General features: G+C 38.9%; 1 protein-coding gene across 1 annotated transcript in view; it reads left to right on the top strand.

The window, feature by feature from the left end:
* The window catches only part of BMS1 (BMS1, ribosome biogenesis factor), a 22,951-nt gene extending 5,623 nt beyond the window's left edge, over positions 1-17,328 (top strand). Inside the window, exons 7-22 of the mRNA XM_017746432.1 lie at positions 127-323; positions 1,043-1,179; positions 1,665-2,497; positions 3,309-3,410; positions 4,345-4,502; positions 5,026-5,107; positions 6,073-6,149; positions 7,209-7,391; positions 8,800-8,988; positions 10,238-10,418; positions 10,929-10,987; positions 13,082-13,204; positions 14,243-14,390; positions 15,271-15,446; positions 15,937-16,098; positions 16,799-17,328. Of these exons, the coding sequence (XP_017601921.1) occupies positions 127-323; positions 1,043-1,179; positions 1,665-2,497; positions 3,309-3,410; positions 4,345-4,502; positions 5,026-5,107; positions 6,073-6,149; positions 7,209-7,391; positions 8,800-8,988; positions 10,238-10,418; positions 10,929-10,987; positions 13,082-13,204; positions 14,243-14,390; positions 15,271-15,446; positions 15,937-16,098; positions 16,799-17,035 (3,044 nt within the window). The 3' untranslated portion in view covers positions 17,036-17,328. The remainder of the gene's footprint in view (positions 1-126; positions 324-1,042; positions 1,180-1,664; positions 2,498-3,308; positions 3,411-4,344; positions 4,503-5,025; positions 5,108-6,072; positions 6,150-7,208; positions 7,392-8,799; positions 8,989-10,237; positions 10,419-10,928; positions 10,988-13,081; positions 13,205-14,242; positions 14,391-15,270; positions 15,447-15,936; positions 16,099-16,798) is intronic.
* The last annotated feature ends 739 nt before the right edge of the window (positions 17,329-18,067 follow it).

The raw sequence follows: 18,067 nt of genomic DNA, 5'->3' as shown, positions 1-18,067 counted from the left end.
TTGTTTGTTTTTTTGTTTTTCCTTTGTTTTTTGGGTTTTTTTTTTAATCTCTTCATGGTGAATTGCACAAATTTCAGAATCTAAACTTTGTGCAAACTGTGTTGCTTCCTTTGTCTGTCCCCTCAGGTGTAGGAGACTTCACTGTAAGTGATGTGAGTTTCCTGCCAGACCCCTGTGCTCTCCCTGAGCAGCAGAAGAAACGTTCCTTAAATGAGAAAGAGAAGCTCGTCTATGCCCCTCTTTCAGGAGTTGGGGGCATTGTGTATGATAAAGATGCTGTTTACATTGACCTTGGTGGAAGCCATGCTCATGAAAAAGAAGAGGTAAGAGAATGCTGTTGGTGATTTGAATTCTCTTGCAAAATGTAATTTTTATCCTTAGAGCCAAAATAAGTGTTTAAAAATAAGCTTCTTTAAAATAATCAATCCTTATCTATCCATAGTGGGTAAACTTCTTTTCTCCTTCAGGGATTTCAGAGAAGGGATATTTCTCTTGTCTGTTATTGCACAAAACATTGGAAGATCAGTTATTAATAATAACAGTATTAAGTACCTAAAGTTTGTGTAATAACTTCCCAAATATTGACCTAAGATATATGAAAACTCCTGGTGCTGGACTTATTATCACTCTTATTTTGCAAGGCATGGTGATTGTTGGGAGAACACTTTAAGGATTTGACTGGTCAAAGGGAAAAAGAAAAAAGATTTGCCTACAAACAAACTGAATTTTTTTCCCTGTATTGTGCTAAATGTTAAGTACCTTTGGGTCTCTGATGATGTGTGCTTGCTGATATTTACTGTAGTGGTTGTATACTGTGAAGGAGTCCCTCTAATTTTTCTTGGGTTGATATTATAGATATTCTTGAAATGTGAAGAGGGGAAGGGAGAGTTTGCTGTTCTGTTCTGAGAAAATGTTTCTTTAAAGTGCTCTGCAGTTTTTTCTTGTATATGCGTATTTCTGCTGGTTTAGACTGATAGCTATCATTAGACATTTGTTTCTTCATTTTAATTGAGAAGTAAAAAAAAAAATCTTGTCTTTCCAGGAGGAAGTGAGACCCAATCATGAACTTGTTCAGAGCCTCATCTCCACACACTCAGCCATTGATGTTAAGATGGCATCAAGCAAGGTCTCTCTCTTCATGGACTCTACACCCTTGGGTTCAGAAGACGTAGGACAAGAGTAAGTTTTGAATTCTGAGCAGTGTTTGAGCATGAATGAATCTCTCATTTCAGGCTCTAATTTAGGAAAAAATCTCAATAGAGCACAGCTAGTACAATGACATAATGTCTAATTCTTCCTCTTCTGAGGTTACTCATATGCCACACTGTATTTTGGGATAGAAATAATTGGTACTAGAAAGTTTTGCAAGCAGTGTAGTCCTGCCTTCCAGGAATTTCTTGCTGATACAAGTAACATTTCTGTTTTAGTTCATTCCATGGAAAATGAAGACATTTCTTGGAATGATTTTTGGCTATAACATTCAATATTCTTGAATAAAGAGACATTAAGGAACACCAGTGCCTTTCTAATGTCCTCCATAACCTCGCTTTGTTAGAAAAAGAATTGTAGAATTGTTTAAAAATATTAACATGAAGTTTCATTGTTTCATTAAAATTTTCTTGTACTTAACCATCTTACCCCAAATGTGGTCTTTGGGAAAACAGGTTTGTGATGCCCAAAGAAGAGAGACAGGTGGATTTGAAGACTGGAAGAGTTCGTCGGAAGGCCATATTTGAAGATGAGGAGAAGGAAAATGATGATGTAGCAAGTGATGAGGAAGATGACCAAGAAGAAGAGGAAGAAGAAGAAGCAGTGTCTGAAGATGGAAGTGATGGTGATGATGAAAATGATGCTGAGGAAGAAAGCGAGAGAGAGCTCTTGAGGGAAGGGACGAGTGTTAGGAGAGCCAAGCGTCTGAAAACAGAGGTGGCTGAGGAAGAAGCTGTGAATGAACTGCCAGCATTTGCAGACAGCGATGATGATCTGGAGATGAGCTCTGAAGAAGAAGGAGAAACTGTCCCTGAAGACAGTGAGATGGAGGAGGATGACGAGGAGGAAGAGGAGGAGGGGGATGAAAAAAGGCCTTGCGAAGATGAAAGCTCAGAGAGTGAATTTGAGGCTGCAAACAAAAGAGCTGCATATAAGCAGTGTGATATGAACAGTGAACGTACAGAAACGAAATCACAAATCTCAGATCACAGTCCCAAAAGAAAAGCAGTGCTCACTACAGACTCAGGAAACTGCACCGCAGAAGAGGCATCAGAATCTGAGGATGAGGACTCTTTGCTTGAAGAGGGTGATGATGGAGGGTCACATGAGGAATTAGACACTGAAGAGTCAAATAGGAATGGGTTTCAGCACAGTCAAGGAAAGAAGGCTGATAGTGTTAGACAGACTAAACTTAAAACTGTAGATACTGAGGATGATGATGTGGAGAATCTACTCAGAGAGGAAGAGGAGTATGAAGAAAAAATAGATCTTTCTGCTGACACAACAGGTATACTATAAATATTTAATTTTTACTGTCCATTTTTAATTGGATTAATTGTTAAAGGATATAATTAGTCAATACTCTGTAATGTTGCCTGTCATGTGTATATATATATATGTATGTATTTATATATAGTTCTTAAGTAGCAAAGTTCAAGTTAGGAAAGCTAGAAATACCTGCTGTTAAGCCTGTCATTTGCATTGTAGTATGCAGTGTCAGGTTTCCTTCCTCTAAAACAGAGGTGATTCATTTTATAAACTTCATTGATTTTGTACATACTTCTCTTTAATCTTTATAGCTATGTGTGTAAAACAAATTATGATGCTCTACTACATCTAGAATGACTAAAATATGCTTGGGTGAGTGTTACTAAAATGCATTAACTACTCACTGAGCACTGGAACAGGAATCTTCATCTTTGGAGATGTTCAAAAACCATCCTGACATGGTGCTGAGCAACCTGCCTTAGGTGAGACTGCTTAAGCAGTGGGGCTGGACAAGGGGACCTCTAGAAGTCCCTCCCAACCTTGAACATTCTGTAAGTCTGTGAAGAAGTCACTTAGCATTGTGAACATGGTCAAATCTGTTACTGTTGTTAATAAGTTCTTAAAATTTTGTCAAAACAAAAAACAATCAGTGGTATAATTTATTATCCACAGTTTATGTTTCTGTGTGTATATGGAGTATGAGCAAAAGAAACTGTGGGTTGTGTCTACACTTCCTAAGCCTCTTGTCATGTCCTTACTGAAATTATTTTTGTAGCTCCTAATTCTTGTTCTTTTCTGGAGGTAGAATGTAGACTTTTTTCCCTTTTCAGGTGCACTCAAGTGGAAAGAGGATCTCACACAGAAGGCAGCTGAGGCCTTTCTAAGACAGCAGCGATCAACCCCCAATCTTCGTAAACTTGTATATGGAACAGGTACAAATCTGTTTGGAAACTTGTCTCCAATATATGGTGGCTTTTCAGCTGCTATCAAGTGTTCAAGTCTGAATATTTGAGCACTTTCTTTTGGTGGGAGGCTTGAGGAAAGTTAATTGACTTTTTAATTGCTGATGCTCGTTTTCACTAATGATTGTAATAGGAAGACAGTTTTTACTTCTCCCATAAAAAGCATTTTGAGTTCATTTTCTAAACTACTCTGTTGTTACTCATGTTTTCTGGTACATCTATTTCTTCCAAACATTTAAGGTTTGGTCATTTATATAATCATCTGACAGATATTATGCAAATTGTGGTAATTGTGTTTCATAAAGGGATGTTGTCTGTTGGCTGGTTTCAGGAATTTCTGTCTCAGAGTGACTGTGGAATAGTCTCTTAGACATGATTTAGTAGCAGGTGTTTGTCAAAGAAAAAATAGCTGGTTTAAAAGGAAGAGAAAATTGCTATTTACATAATTTATTCTGTTTAATTAACACTTTTCCTGTGGTTGTCTGAGTGTACGAATCTCATTGTGCAGAACCTTTGTAGAATACTATGAGAATTTGGCTTTTGTAAACCTTTCACAAGGTTTTCTTTCTGACAGATTCTCCAGTCTGCTGTTCTTGATTTACAGAGAAGCCACACGTCCTTCCTGTTCGTAGATCATTTTGGAATTGTTCCAATGTATAACATTGAACAAGAGTCCTGTGTTTACTTATTGGGCAATATTTTCTTTAGATTATTCCAGTTATAAAAACAACTGGATCAGTGTACCTTTTTCTTCAGGCTTTTACATTTAAAACCATTCCAGTTTGGTTCTTTTATATCCTCAATAAACTGCTGCAGCTGTTGTGAAACGTAAGAAGAGAGGTGGGTAATGAATTTCATGCACGTGCTGTGGGGGAAATCATCACAGCCTGTGTGTTTGGTTTAGCTGTCAAGGATGAGGACCAGGAGAGCGAGGATGCAGATGATGAACTTGGAGGTTTGTTCCGTGTCAGCCGTCCAGACAAAGCATCCAAACAGAAGGCTAATGCTCTTGACTGCTCCAAGTTTCTGATAGAAAAGCTGCAAGATTGGGATTTAGAAGAGGTAATGCCATTGGATAATTGCTTCTGCATGTTCTTCCTGATTCTGTCCTGGCTGTGTCTCATAAAGTACAACTGAGTTGTCATTGAAACAGACCTGTGGGAGCTATGGCCACAGTGTCTTATTTTCTGCCACTTGCTGTCACTGTAAGTAACAGATTCCAAGATCTGTTCCTACAAGAGTGGCAAGTTACAGTAAATCAATTTAATGCTTGGCTCACTTGAATATTTGGTGGATAATAGTTTGCTCTTTATTTACCAAAAAGCAGGGGAGACCCAAGTGAAAATACAGTGTGAAAATACAATGTAGGGTAGAGATCTTGCTAAAGACCTTTGGGCAAGATTCAGATAGGGTTCAAATTCCTGCTTTCAGGGAGGCATTGTGTGGTTTTGGTAATGGTATCTTGATGTGGAGTTGGACGTGTCTCTGAAGTGGTCTCTCTGATGGGGAGTGGGAATGTCTTGGGGAACGTTTCTGTTGATGATAAGCTGTAGCTGTGCAAGGCAATGACGCTATCATTTTGCAGGTTGTGAGCAGTATTCGAGACTGCTTTGTTACTGGGAAGTGGGAAGATGATAAAGATGCAGCAAAGCTGTTGGAGGAAGATGGTATGTCTAAGACTTCTAAAAATAATTCATATATACAGGATTTCTAAGAAAAGTATGACTTTTTAGTTATGTATATAGAATATTTTGCCTTAGTGCTATACTTACAGGTTTTTTCAAGCTATTATATAAATTATTATGTCGATACTAATATAATTACGCATTGCTGTAAATCTCTGTAGAAATAGTAGGCAAGTACCACAATTTCTGGAAATTTACTTTCTGAAAAATAGAGTATGTAATTTAAATTACGACATGGAGTCCTTAGTCTCCACACTTGGACATGCTGGCTTTGAGTTATGTGTCTGAGTTCAGCTATTCATCATGTGTGGTTTATTCTTTTGGGTAGTCATGGTAGAAATAAACAGAAGCTGTTCTTTAATGAGAATACAAACTTGCCATTACATTTGACTGAAAAGTGAGATCTGTCTTCAGATGTTTTGGAGGTGTTGGTTTTGTTTTGTTTGGGTTTTTTTTAAATTAGGAAATACTTTAGAAATTTTAATTATATGGCTGTATCTTACATGCATCATGATTGTGGTTTGACAGGCTTCTATAAGCATTTGTTTTTAACCTAAAAATTATGAGCTATATTTAATTTTATTCTCTTTTAAAGTTAAACATGGGAGCTCAATTGCTCTGCTGGTGTCTTGTGTCATTAGAGTGCAAACTAATATACTGGTGGTCCTTTGGGATGACCTAAACTTTATTTCCATTTTTTAAATCATGAAGGTATGGAAAGGCTAAAGGAGGAGCCACTGGAGTTCAGCTGGGAATTTTCAGCTGAAGTTGTAGAGAGGGCAGAACAAATATATAAAACCTGATGGAAATCAAAAATATTAGGTCTGAAACTAATCTGCACAGCAATACTGAGAAATGCACAGTACTGAGCACATGAGAGATGGTGTGGGGCAGTACAGCAGAATGGTTAACTAATGGTCACATGTCTTGGGTGCTTGTTGTTGCAGAAGAGCTGTATGGAGATTTTGAAGATCTCGAAACCGGGGTTGTGCACAAAGGAAAGGCTGCTGCTGGAGGAGAGGAGGTCTGATCTGCATTTTTATGTTCTTTAGCAACATACATGTGTATGAGTTTCTGATCAAGTGTCCTATGTAATACATTCAGTGTTCGTAGAATCAATAGGAAGGGAATCAATGGTAGCAATGAAGAAAAGGTATGTGTATTACTGACTTTGGAACTTATGGGTATCTAGAATGGCATGTTTTTAGTCCGAGCCTGAATTTTTGTTTTAAGATAATTATGTAGAAGTCACCTCACTTACTTAACAGTAGGTGTCAGGCTTAATCAAGAGCTGGAGGATCAGGAGGCATGACAGAAGTATTTTAAAACCAAATGTAATCATAACTGTTTGTACTGTGTCATCTCATCTGATGCAGAAGATTATAGTACTCTGTTTAAACACAACAAATTGTGGAAACTTGACACAGTTTCCTAGTTCATTCCTCTTATCTGCATAAAGGAGGCTGGGTGGAAGCAATTTTATGCTGTGGCTTGGATGTCTTCCAAGAACAGAGCTGTAGTTGTCTGTGACAATACAAACTGAAAAAATCAATTTTTTTTTGGACTGAGCAACTTGATGGCTTTGCATTTTGTTGTAAAATTGAGGATAATGGCATAATCTTGTCAGTTTTCAAATGGTCTGTAAACAAATGTCCTTCTCTCTGGTCTCTAGAGTGCTGCCTTCCAGCACAGTATTGCTCAATGCTATCAACAGTTACTTTGTTTTCCCTCCTGTATTATATATGCTTATATTAGCTGTAGAATAACAGGTAGGTCAGTTCTAGGGTCTGTTCCCTTATGTTAAAATGATGTTTAGTCAAAAAAGCTTTGTCAGTGAAAAGGGATATGATTACATCATGAGATCTTTTGGTCCTTGCTGAAGTTACATCTCCTTGTATGAATAGCTTACTAATATCTGTCTAAAATTGAAATTTTTTCAGGTGTCTAGTAATGGCACAATAAAAAAGTATTGTTAAATAATATCTATGAAAGTGTTGTTTAAATAATATCTATGAAAGTGTTGATCAGAATGGGTTGTTTTCAGTGAACTATTTTACATGTTTGACAACTTACTGTTGATTAGTCTGGAAGTGAAGAAGAGGAGGAAGATGAAAAAATGTCCAAACCAGAACCTGAGGAGGAGGAAAAGAAAAAGGAGCGCATGGACAAGAAAAGAAAACTTAAAGAAATGTTTGATGCAGAATATGATGAAGGGGACACCACATACTTTGATGATCTCAAAGAAGAGATGCATAAACAAGCACAGGTAAAATCTGCTAATTTGACAATTTATCTGGCTATATGTCTTCAAAAATACTCCACAGAGTTTGGCCCCCAAAGGTATTTTCCTGGAGACACAGGTGATGCTCAGGAGCTGTTTCAGAAGGTACACACAAAGAAATACATGCTTGTGATTTTTTTGTGCTTGAACTTTTTGATTCTGTTAGCTGGAAAGGAAAATAAGCAAAGAAGCCAAACAAATTAAAGCTTAATTTAAACTGAGTGCACTAGTTAACCATACTTTAAGTCACTGAATAAGCCAAAATGTATCATCTAAACTTCAACTACTTAAAAAGTTTTTAAATAAAAAAAGGCATCCTTTTAAGTGTAGGAAGGTGAAAATCTTTCTCATATAAATTTGTGCCATATATTTTCCCAGTACTATTTTTAGTGTGATATTTTGCAGTGTTATTAATGGATAATTAAATTCTGTGTGACAGTCTTTTTCATCCAACTGTGAAGTTATTTTGAGGAAAAAATATTGATGACCATTGCTCTGGACATGTGGTAGAAGTCTTCAGCATAACTGTATCCAGAATGTGAGGTGTTGATTTTGTTCCAGGCCTTTGGTTTTTTACATAAGCACTTGTAAGCTTAAAAGTAGCTTCTTTCTTTGGCTGACTTGGGAGAACACTGCCTTGCATTGCTAATAGCTTCACTGTCTTGTCTTCTGACAAAATTTTGCCCTAAATAGTTGCTAAATTAATCCTTACCTCCTTGTATTAGCCTCTGCCACAAAGGATAGTACGAGCTCTGGTATGCTGATGTATGGAGAGCACTTAAAGGGCAAAGAAGGACATTCCAGTAAAAGAATCAGTGTCTTATGGGTGGCTAAACATCAGAAGCTGAAACAGGAGGGTGAGGCTTCTGTTATTCACCAGGATGTCTTCTTAAATATTTGCACAGTATCTATGTTCTTATCACATGGTACAGAGGAGCTTTTGATGATGTGCAGTGTGAAGATGCACAAAAATATTGTTAAACTGCTGGGTAAGATAGGAGTGCAGCATCCTCATAAAGCGACACCTTAAAGATCAGGGCATTAACTTTAAAAGGTGCTTGGGCTCCTGAATCAAAAAATGTACTTTTGGCAGTTGTATCTTTAAAATCCAAAGTCACCATTGTGAAAGGCGTATCAGAAGTCACACAGTCATTCTCTTCTCTTGGGTACTGTCTTTCAAGTAGACTAAAAGGCCTGCTTGGGATTTCAAATTGGAGGGGTTTTGTGGTGGTAGAGATATTGCTCCGAATAAAAAGCCACAAAACCTATTAGATCTTTCCCAAAAAGATTCATATAAACGTTAGCATGTTTTAAATAGAACTGGCCCTTCATGGACAAGTTGTTAATATTTGAATTTTGTGAAACGCACGGTGGCTTTCTCTTTGTCACACAGCTCAATCGAGCGGAATTTGAAGATCAAGATGATGAGACCAGAGTGCAGTACGAGGGATTCAGGCCTGGGATGTACATTCGAATAGAGATTGAGAATGTGCCGTGTGAATTTGTCCTGAATTTTGATCCTCATTATCCTATCATCCTGGGTGGTCTAGGCAACAGCGAAGGAAATGTGGGCTATGTACAGGTATGTAGCCAAAGGGGTGAGTGCATTTTATGTCGGTACAGGTGTCTGGAGTTACTGCTTTCTGTTTACTGAAAACACAGTAAACACCAAGAGAAACTTCATCCTTGTCTCTTGAATAGGGGATTTGCTTTTGACACAAACTGTAATTCTACAGTAGCAGATTCTGGATCTTTACAGGCTTAATTGGATACCAGAAAAGGTTACTGTTGTTTAGTGTTGAGCTGCAGAGATGTCTCAGGACTAAGGTCTGATACTGTGATTGCTGAATTGCAAACCTTAATTGTACTCTGACCTTCATGATCTATATACAAGTGACTACAGAAAACTTACTAGCACGTATATAGATGTATGTTTAATATAATACTTGCTTATATGCATATAAACATGGCTTCAGAGTGAGTGAAATACTGATTGATTTTTCCAGTCAACCTAATGTTGGTGAGAATGTTTGAAGATAAACAAAGATAAAGCTTAGTCTATAAAAGATTCTAGCTTAGATAGTGACACTTTACCGTGCCATGAATCGAGTCTCTCCTGGTGGGAGAGAATTTGCTGAAAGTCCTTGCAAGGAGTTTAAAGGATAAAGTGAGACATCTTCTGTAGTTTCAATGCTTCCAGATAGTTGTTTATTAAGTCTTATCAGAGGAACTGAGCCACTAGCGTGACCCAGGTACAGCATGGAAGGAGGAAAAGTAGGAGTGAGGGCAATTATCAAGATTTACACAGCCTTTTAAAGATATTTTAACCAATAGTTATTAAAAACATACATTATTTTCATTTTCTTGCCAATTATTCAGTAACACGACTAGGAGCTGCGGAATTTTCCATCCAATCATTCCAAACTACTTTTACTGCAGAATATGGAGTAGTAGAAGAAGGAGAAGAAGGTTTAGAGAACAACAACAATCCTCCATTTTGATATTTTTTACTCTATTTACTACAAAGAGAAGCCTAAAACCTCTAAATTTTTCACCCTGTGACAATCTTACATAGTAGTCTATCACCTAATTCACACCGCTGTATTTTCTAGTTGTTGTCTGACTGTTGGTAATTTTTTCCAAGGTTTGAAGCCAAAACAGTGTTGTTCAGGGGGGTAAGAACCCTTAAAAACAGGCAGAGAAATATTCTCGGCACTCTGGGTTCCTACAGATAGAAATTGCTTTCAATCATTCCTGAAAAGTTAAGGCTTGAATTTCAGAATCACCGTTGCTATCCTGTAGTAGCATGGTCCACCTTCTCTTCTGATTAGCTGCGCCTGAAGAAGCACCGGTGGTACAAGAAGATCCTTAAGACCCGCGATCCCTTAATCCTCTCGCTGGGGTGGAGGCGCTTCCAGACCATCCCCATGTTCTACATGGAGGACCACAACGGGCGGCACCGGCTGCTGAAGTACACCCCGCAGCACATGCACTGCGGGGCAGCTTTCTGGGGTGAGGCCGTGCTGGAGCTGCTGTCCTGCGTCACTTAATCGGTGTGAAAGTCTCGAGCTTTGCAGGATGTATCAGGAAATACAGCTCTTGGAATGAGAAGTCTTTTAAATTTCCCCATGGAACATAAAATAACACCAAATAGTATGGGAAAATAGGCAGTTGTCTAATATTTGGGAATTATTTAACTGATTTGTGAATTGCTTGGCTTTTAATCAAATTCTGAGCATTCTGGTAAGTTGTAGCATATCAAAGAGGAGCCTGATTTGTTGGCTGTGTGCAGAGAGACTTTGCATGCATTGTGGGCCCAGACCCTGCATGAGTAACTTCTTGTTAGCTGTTCCTTTGACTTTCATGGGGCTTTATATGTGAGCAATAGTTCGAGTGCTTTAAACTTTGGTTTTCTTCATTGAGTATATTTGTTGTGTATTTCTAAGCTTTTGGAATTTAAATAGGGGCTAGATATTGTGTAGTAGAATTTTCCAGAAGTTTCTAAATTTCATTTTCTTTTAGGGCCCATCACTCCTCAGGGGACAGGATTTTTGGCAGTTCAGTCTGTCAGTGGCACAACGGTAGGTTTTTTTACTGCAGAATGTTGATTAATGCTTTCCATGGATATTTGGGCAAAATAGATATGTTTTGGGAAGAAGGTTTACATATGATAAAGCACTGTAGTAGTAGGAACTGAGAAAGTAGCCGGACTCAAGCTTTTGAAAGATGTATTGTGTTGAGGTGGAAAACTGTATGGAGATTTTTATTTTAAATTTTTTATACCAATTTCAGAAAGGGAGTGTTTACTGTGAGGGTGGTGAAGTGGGTAGCACAAGTTTCCCAGAGAAGTTATGGATGCCCCATCCTTGGAAGGATTCAGGGCCAGGTTGCCGGGTTGGATGGGGCCCTGACCAGCCTGGTCTAGTGGAAGGTGCCCATGGTATTGGAACTAGATGATCTTTGAGGTCCCTTCAAAACCAAACCATTCCATAATTCCAATTTAAATAGTGTTAAAGCAGTATTTATCAGATGTGATCTTTGTTAGATATATATTAATCAAAGGTAGATTCATGTTTGCAGACAATTGGTCACAAAAGCTTTGCATGGTATTGTAATGAGCTTGACAGTAATTAGAGTGGTGATTATCTCCTTCCTAAAATATGCCTTCAAGTCCTATTGCACGGTTGTCTTTTTACATGTTTTAAAAGGCTATTTTCATCATGTGTCCCTAGCATAATATAGTGACTTAGAGCAGTGCACAAAGCTCTTCTCCTTTGAGACTTTCTGTCTGAGTAAGATTCTGCTCCATCAAGAGAACATAGTGAGGTAGATCACAAGGGCTTTTAGATAGTTTCCAAGGTAATTAGAATGGCAGTTCTGGAAATCTCATTAGTGAACGGTAGGAATGTTATGTCAGCAGCACCTCAACTAGTCTGTACTAGTCAATCTGCATTTTTCATGCTGTGGTACTTCTGTAAAGGTTAGAAATTCTGAACTCTTAAAAGTGAAATGTGGAGTGCAGGTGCCCCACAACATCCTTCTCTCTAAGCTGGAAGGATACTCATTCAATGGGTGGACTGTTTAGTGGATGGGGAGTTGTTTGAATGGCCTGATCTGCAGGGTAGTGGTCAACAGCTCAGTGTCCTGATGTGCAGTGGTGACAAGTAGTGTCCCTCTGTACTGGGACCAGCACTGTTTGATGTCTCCATTGGCGACACAGGCAGTGTTTTCAGGCACCACCAAGCTGAGTGCTGTGTCTGACATGCCTGAGGAATGGAATGCTATCCCGGGGAACCTTGAGAAGTGGTCCTATGGGAACCCCATAAGGTTCAAGAAGGCCTCGTGCAAGGTCCCGCACCAGAGTTGGGGTAACCCCCAGTGTCAGAACAGATTATGCAATGAAGGGATTGAGAGCAGCCCCTGCTGAGAAGGACTTGGGGATTCTGGTGGACGAGAGGCTGGACATGCTATGGCCATGTGAACTTGCAGCCCAGAGAGCAAATCACATCCTGGGCTGCAGCACGAGCAGCAGCAGGGCGAGGGAGGGGATTCTGCCCGTCTGCTCTGCTCTGATGAGCCTCCTGCTGGGGTAGCACATACAGCCTTGGGGCCCTCAGCACAGGAAAGACAGGGACCTGTTGGAGCAGGTCCAGAGGATGGCCACAAAGGTGATTGAAGGGATGGAGCACCTCTCCTAGGAGGAAAGGCTGAGAGAGTTGGGGTTGTTCATGACAGAGAACAGAGCGCTCTGGGGAGACCTCATTGCAGCCTTTCAGTACATAAAGGGGACTTATAAGAAGTATGGTGATAAACTTATCAGGGCCTGCTGTGATAGGACAAGGGGGAATGGTTTTAAATTAAGAGGGTTGATTTAGACTAGATATGAGGAAGTTGCTTTTTACAACAAGAGTGGTAAAACACGAATAGGTTGATGAGAGAGGTTGTGGATGCCCTGTCCCTGGAAGTATTCAGGGACAGATTGGACGGGGCTCTGGGCAACCTGATTTAGTGGAAGATGTCCCTGCTCACTTTGGGGCCATGGGACTAGATGACCTTTAGAGGTCATCTAGATGACCTTCCAATCCAAACTATTTTATGATTCTGTGATTCGAAATGGTGTCTTCACTGTTTGAGAAATACACATTCAGCAGTGTCTTTCATCTCTGATGTTTCAGCCAGACTTCCGGATTGCTGCGACAGGAGTTGTGCTGGATTTAGACAAATCCATAACTATTGTAAAGAAATTAAAGCTAACTGGTTTTCCGTTCAAAATTTTTAAGAACACTTGTTTTATTAAGGTAAGTGTGTAGGTATGTATACTGTAAAACCAGATGTACTGATGTTAGGAAGGAATGCAACCTGGGATTGTCTTTCCTGAAGCAGAAATTCTCAGTTCTTGTTGAATGCTGTTCTGGATCTCAGGAGCTGCTTGTGGTTTTTTGAGCTCCCTTCCATGTGATCTCTAAAGGTACTGACTATTAGCCAAGGAATATGAATTATTGTTAACCAGACAAAAATTCTGGAATAGTCTCCTGGTTCACATTCAGTATGATTTTTTTTCTTCCCACCCCCTGCTTCCTTCCTAAAACCCACTGATGAGCAGTGGCAGACACCTTTGGAGAATGTAAATCTTTCCCTGGTGTAATTCATCAGTTTGATCCCACTAAATTTCTGCTCTGGAGTCAAAGGAGACTTCTGGCAGTGCTTAGGAGTTCTCAGTTACAGTTACAGAAGTGTTTGGAGTAGGAAGTGCTGCAGAAGGGAGTGTTCACTGACCTTCCCTCTGTGCTTAGCTGGGCTTTCAGGCTCAGGGAGAGGTTGGGTTATTCTGCATTTGGGGCAACAAGCAGCTAAGCAGTGATCGCAGCAGTGAAGCACTCAAGTATTTGCAGTGGGCATAGAGAGATTTTTTTCTTCCTTTCTTGTGATACATGAAAGAAGCACAAACCTTGAAGAACTGTGTTGTATTAGAATCTCATAGCTAGCAACTTAAGGCAGCTTGCTTGTTTTTAAGGTATCTTGTGTTCCCACAAATTGCTCTAAAGGAGAACTGTAAGGCTTCTGTAGATACGTTCCGTTTTGGAATTCTAAATATATGTGTTTAATGCTTAGAAACCTTGCCTGTGATATATGACTAAGTAGATTGCTTTCAGTAGCTCACCTAAAGTCAGCTCAGTGGGATTTTGGTATGATCAGCACTCTTAGTCTAAAGACAGTGCTATGCTCCTCCTGTTTCTTTATAAGATATGCTTGTGGGAATTAAGTTTTTGTGGCCTACGTGGGTCACAGAGGGAGACTTAGCATCTTGAATGATGGTGGGTAATTCACGTTTTCAGGGAATGTTTAACTCTCAGTTGGAAGTGGCTAAGTTCGAAGGTGCAGCCATCCGTAGTGTGAGTGGTATCCGAGGACAGATCAAAAAGGCCCTCCGAACTCCCGTGGGTGCTTTCAGAGCAACATTTGAAGACAAGTTGCTGATGAGTGGTAAGTTGCACTTTCCATGTAAGTTATCACACAACTTTCATCCTTCTTCACAGATTGCAAAGCCGTGTCTCAGAATTCTGGGATCTGATAATTGAGATGTGAATTCATAAGAGTAAGAAATACCTTGTGAGACACAGAGTGAAATTAAAAAGAAGTATATTTTATGTTGGATTTCTTTCAGTTATACTCAAGCCATATAGTATGCAGATGAAAAGGCTTGAGTTGAAGACATGTATCTTCAAGTGTTTTAATGCTTTTCACAGCATGGTTTTAGTGTTTTACACAGCCTTTCTCCTTGAACATGATGAATTGAATCTAGTGGTACAAGTGCTAGGAGGACACTTTCTGAGAAATCCAAGGACTGGCATTTTAACTCCAGTTAACGTTTTTCTGTAGCCTTTTGGGGAAATTATGCAGAGGATAGTTACCTCCTCTGTTTGCTGAGTGTCACTGTGATGTTGAGAATATGAGTTTATACTTATTTAGATTTATATGACCTGTTTTCCTAAACACACCAAAATCATGGATAGTGCCAAATAAAAGCAAGTTTGTTCTTCTATAAAAATTGGCAAAGGAAAATGAAATTGGTTTTGTCAGTAATTATACAGGCACATATACATATATGAATTCTCTTGCTTGCTCTTGAATATGAATGATGAATGGGATGGTATTCAGCTGCCTGCTTTTCAGGAATGTGTGCTGTTCATGCCTTCAGGGGGCTTTGCATTGCTTTTACCAAAAGTTGAAGACATTTGGTCTATATACCAAACACAATGCTAGCATGTGGTGTAGTATCTGTTCTGTTCAGGCAGTCTTCACTTAGAATGTGGATGTGATGAACTCCTGTTTTAGAGCCAAGTAACGTTCTCTTTTCTTTCAGATATTGTTTTCGTGAGGACTTGGTATCCTGTTTCTATCCCAACGTTTTATAACCCCGTAACATCCTTGCTGAAACCAGCAGGTGAGAAAGATACTTGGAGTGGGATGAAGACAACAGGCCAGCTGAGGTATGAGCAAGGCATCAAACTGAAACAAAACAAGGATTCTCTCTATAAGGTATATTTCTCTTTCGTTTTGTTTTTAAAAATCAGTCAAATTTGCAGTGTGTCTCAGACCTGTGCAAACTGAGAGCAGTATAAATACATGTTCATACACATGCATGTGTGGCTTCAAATTTTTATCCACAAGGCACAGTCCTGGCATGACATGGGAATAAAACAGTTGAGAGCAGATTGTTGTGGGTCAGTTAAAGTTTATAAAGTAATCTGCAGGGTAGAAATCTTCTCCAGAAGCTCACTGAGACTCCTGCTGTGGTAATTGGGGTGAACACACCATTCACAGTTCAGTCCGAGGACTTCAGAGAATGTTGGTTTTTTGACTTTTGGTTTTATTGTGGTTTGTTTGGTTTGGGGTTTATTTTGAGGGGTGTGTCTTTCTTTTTTGGTTTGTGGTGTTTTGTGGGTTTTTTCCCACTGAAAGATGAAAAATTAAATAAAAGCTTTTTAAGATCATGAGTCTTATGTATGTTTTATATTCATTCTTTTAGCCTATTGTGAGGGAGAAGAGGCATTTCAATAAGCTCCACATTCCTAAAGCATTGCAGAAGGCTCTGCCTTTTAAGAACAAGCCTAAGAATCTTGAGAAGAAAGGCAAGACTCCAAAAGACCAGTGGAGACCAGCTGTTATCAGGGAACCTCATGAAAAGAAGGTAATTATCACTTACTCTGAAACAAGGACTCCTGAAGGGTAAATGTGTTGTTTAAAGCTTTGCTAACTATTGTTTTGGCACTTGAATCTACTGCTAATGCAAAGATATATATGTTCCTAGTGAAAAATGATCACTTGCAATTTATTTTGTTCCTGTTTGGCACACAGTATGTATATGGAACTGTCACTGAGTGGATGGTGTCTGTTTTTTAGACTAGTAGGTCACCTAATTATGACTTTTGTCCTTGTCACAGCACTCGCAAGGTATTTCACTTGGATTTAGTGCTCTCATATTATGGGTGACTTAAATTGGCAGCTGCAGTTTTTTATTTGACTTGTCATTGCCATGCATTATTAACAGAGGATTTGAAGCAAATACTCTTCTTCCAAAACTGAGAATTAGCGTGCTTGCAGAGCCAAGAATTTCCAAACTGCAGTTTAAGTGTTCTGTAGTAGCAATTCGGCATAACCTTTTAAAAGCTATCTAACCAAAATCAGAGTTCACAAAAATTAAAGCTTTGATTAACTTCCTAACAGGATAAATAATTAAACTGTTTTAGAAATTGGGTAACAAGTGCAGAGATAATTAGAAACTTGCCTTGAATCTCTGATTCATTATGTGTGTCTCTGCTGAGGTTAAACTGTTTCTTGCTCACCAAAACTGAGCTGCACGTATATTGATTATCTATTTTCTGTTTTAGATATCAGCCCTGCTCAGTGCTTTGAGTACAGTGAATAATTACAAGATAAAGAAAGCCAAATTAAAACATCGGGAACAGCTCAAAGAATATCTCAAAGTTAAGCAGAAGGACGATGAACAGAAATTCAAGAGGCAAAAGGAGGCTAAGAAAAAAGTCTATCGCATACTGGGACAGAGGGAGAAAAAGAGACAGAAGTCAAGCTTGAAAGGATCTAGTAAGGGAGAGAAGAGTATGTAAAATTTCATCAGATTTCAGGCCAAATGAGGAAATAGGGTAGCTGTGCAATTTTCTCTTGAAGAAACAAAAAGGCCTTGGACTGCACCAGATGTGCTTTCAAGAGAAGAAAGAGATGCAAATATGACCTTATTCACACTCTTGAATACATTTGGTAATGTATATAAATAAGATGTAGAAGTATGAATTTTGGTTTTTATATAGGAGTATTCTGGAGGACTTTGTATTTCAGTATATTTCTATGCATACCGCACATTCTGTCTAGCCAATAAAGTATTTTAATGTCAATTACAGAATATTGTTTGTGTTTTAATGGACTCCAGTGGAAGAAAACTCCTCTGAATGTCTCTAAATATGTTCCTTAATTTGAGCTATTACCTAAATTTTGCCCTTGGCAAATCTTTTATTAAAAGGTGTGAAGATCAACTGTTACTGGGTGGGAGTTTTGGAAATTCTTTATCTTTGATCAGAGTAGCTCACTCCTGTGCTTAGATCATCTGTCCTAGCATGAAAGTATCTCAGTTTTTTCCACTTCTCACTAGGTTATTTAGCAGATCTTCAGAATAGTGTTGCATCCAGATCTTGTGTTACTTGGCCAGTTTTGGTACCCTAAGACTGTCAGTAGATCCCTCGCTGACTGCAGCTTTCTGGGCAAATGGTATCAGACCTTTCCCAAATGTATGTAGCTACTTTGTGGTTTTCTGTGGGGTACCAACAGGGTAACTTGCTTCCTTTGGGAACATCTTCCTGTGTCCAACCAGCTTGGTTTCATGGTACATTGTTAAGCTTAAGATGAATGGAGAAAAGAGGTGGTAAATGGTTTTAATCCTGTTAAGTTAACTGAGATTTGAAGTCTTTCTCTGCATGACAGAAGGCCTTGAACAATCATTCTGTTGGAAGAGCAGAAGAGTTATTTTTTATGCCATATATGGCATCAAGTAGTTACTATGATACACCTATTTTTAATACTTCATCCTCAAACAGGCAGTGGGGCAGATAATATCAGTAATTTCTTGGTCTCCTTCCTGAATAAGT

The sequence above is a fragment of the Corvus brachyrhynchos genome, unplaced genomic scaffold (assembly GCF_000691975.1).
Source record: "Corvus brachyrhynchos isolate BGI_N302 unplaced genomic scaffold, ASM69197v1 scaffold279, whole genome shotgun sequence".
In the NCBI taxonomy this organism is placed as follows: domain Eukaryota; kingdom Metazoa; phylum Chordata; class Aves; order Passeriformes; family Corvidae; genus Corvus; species Corvus brachyrhynchos.
The sequence above is the reverse complement of the archived record's forward strand: the minus strand, read 5'-3'. Positions and strand labels throughout refer to the sequence as shown.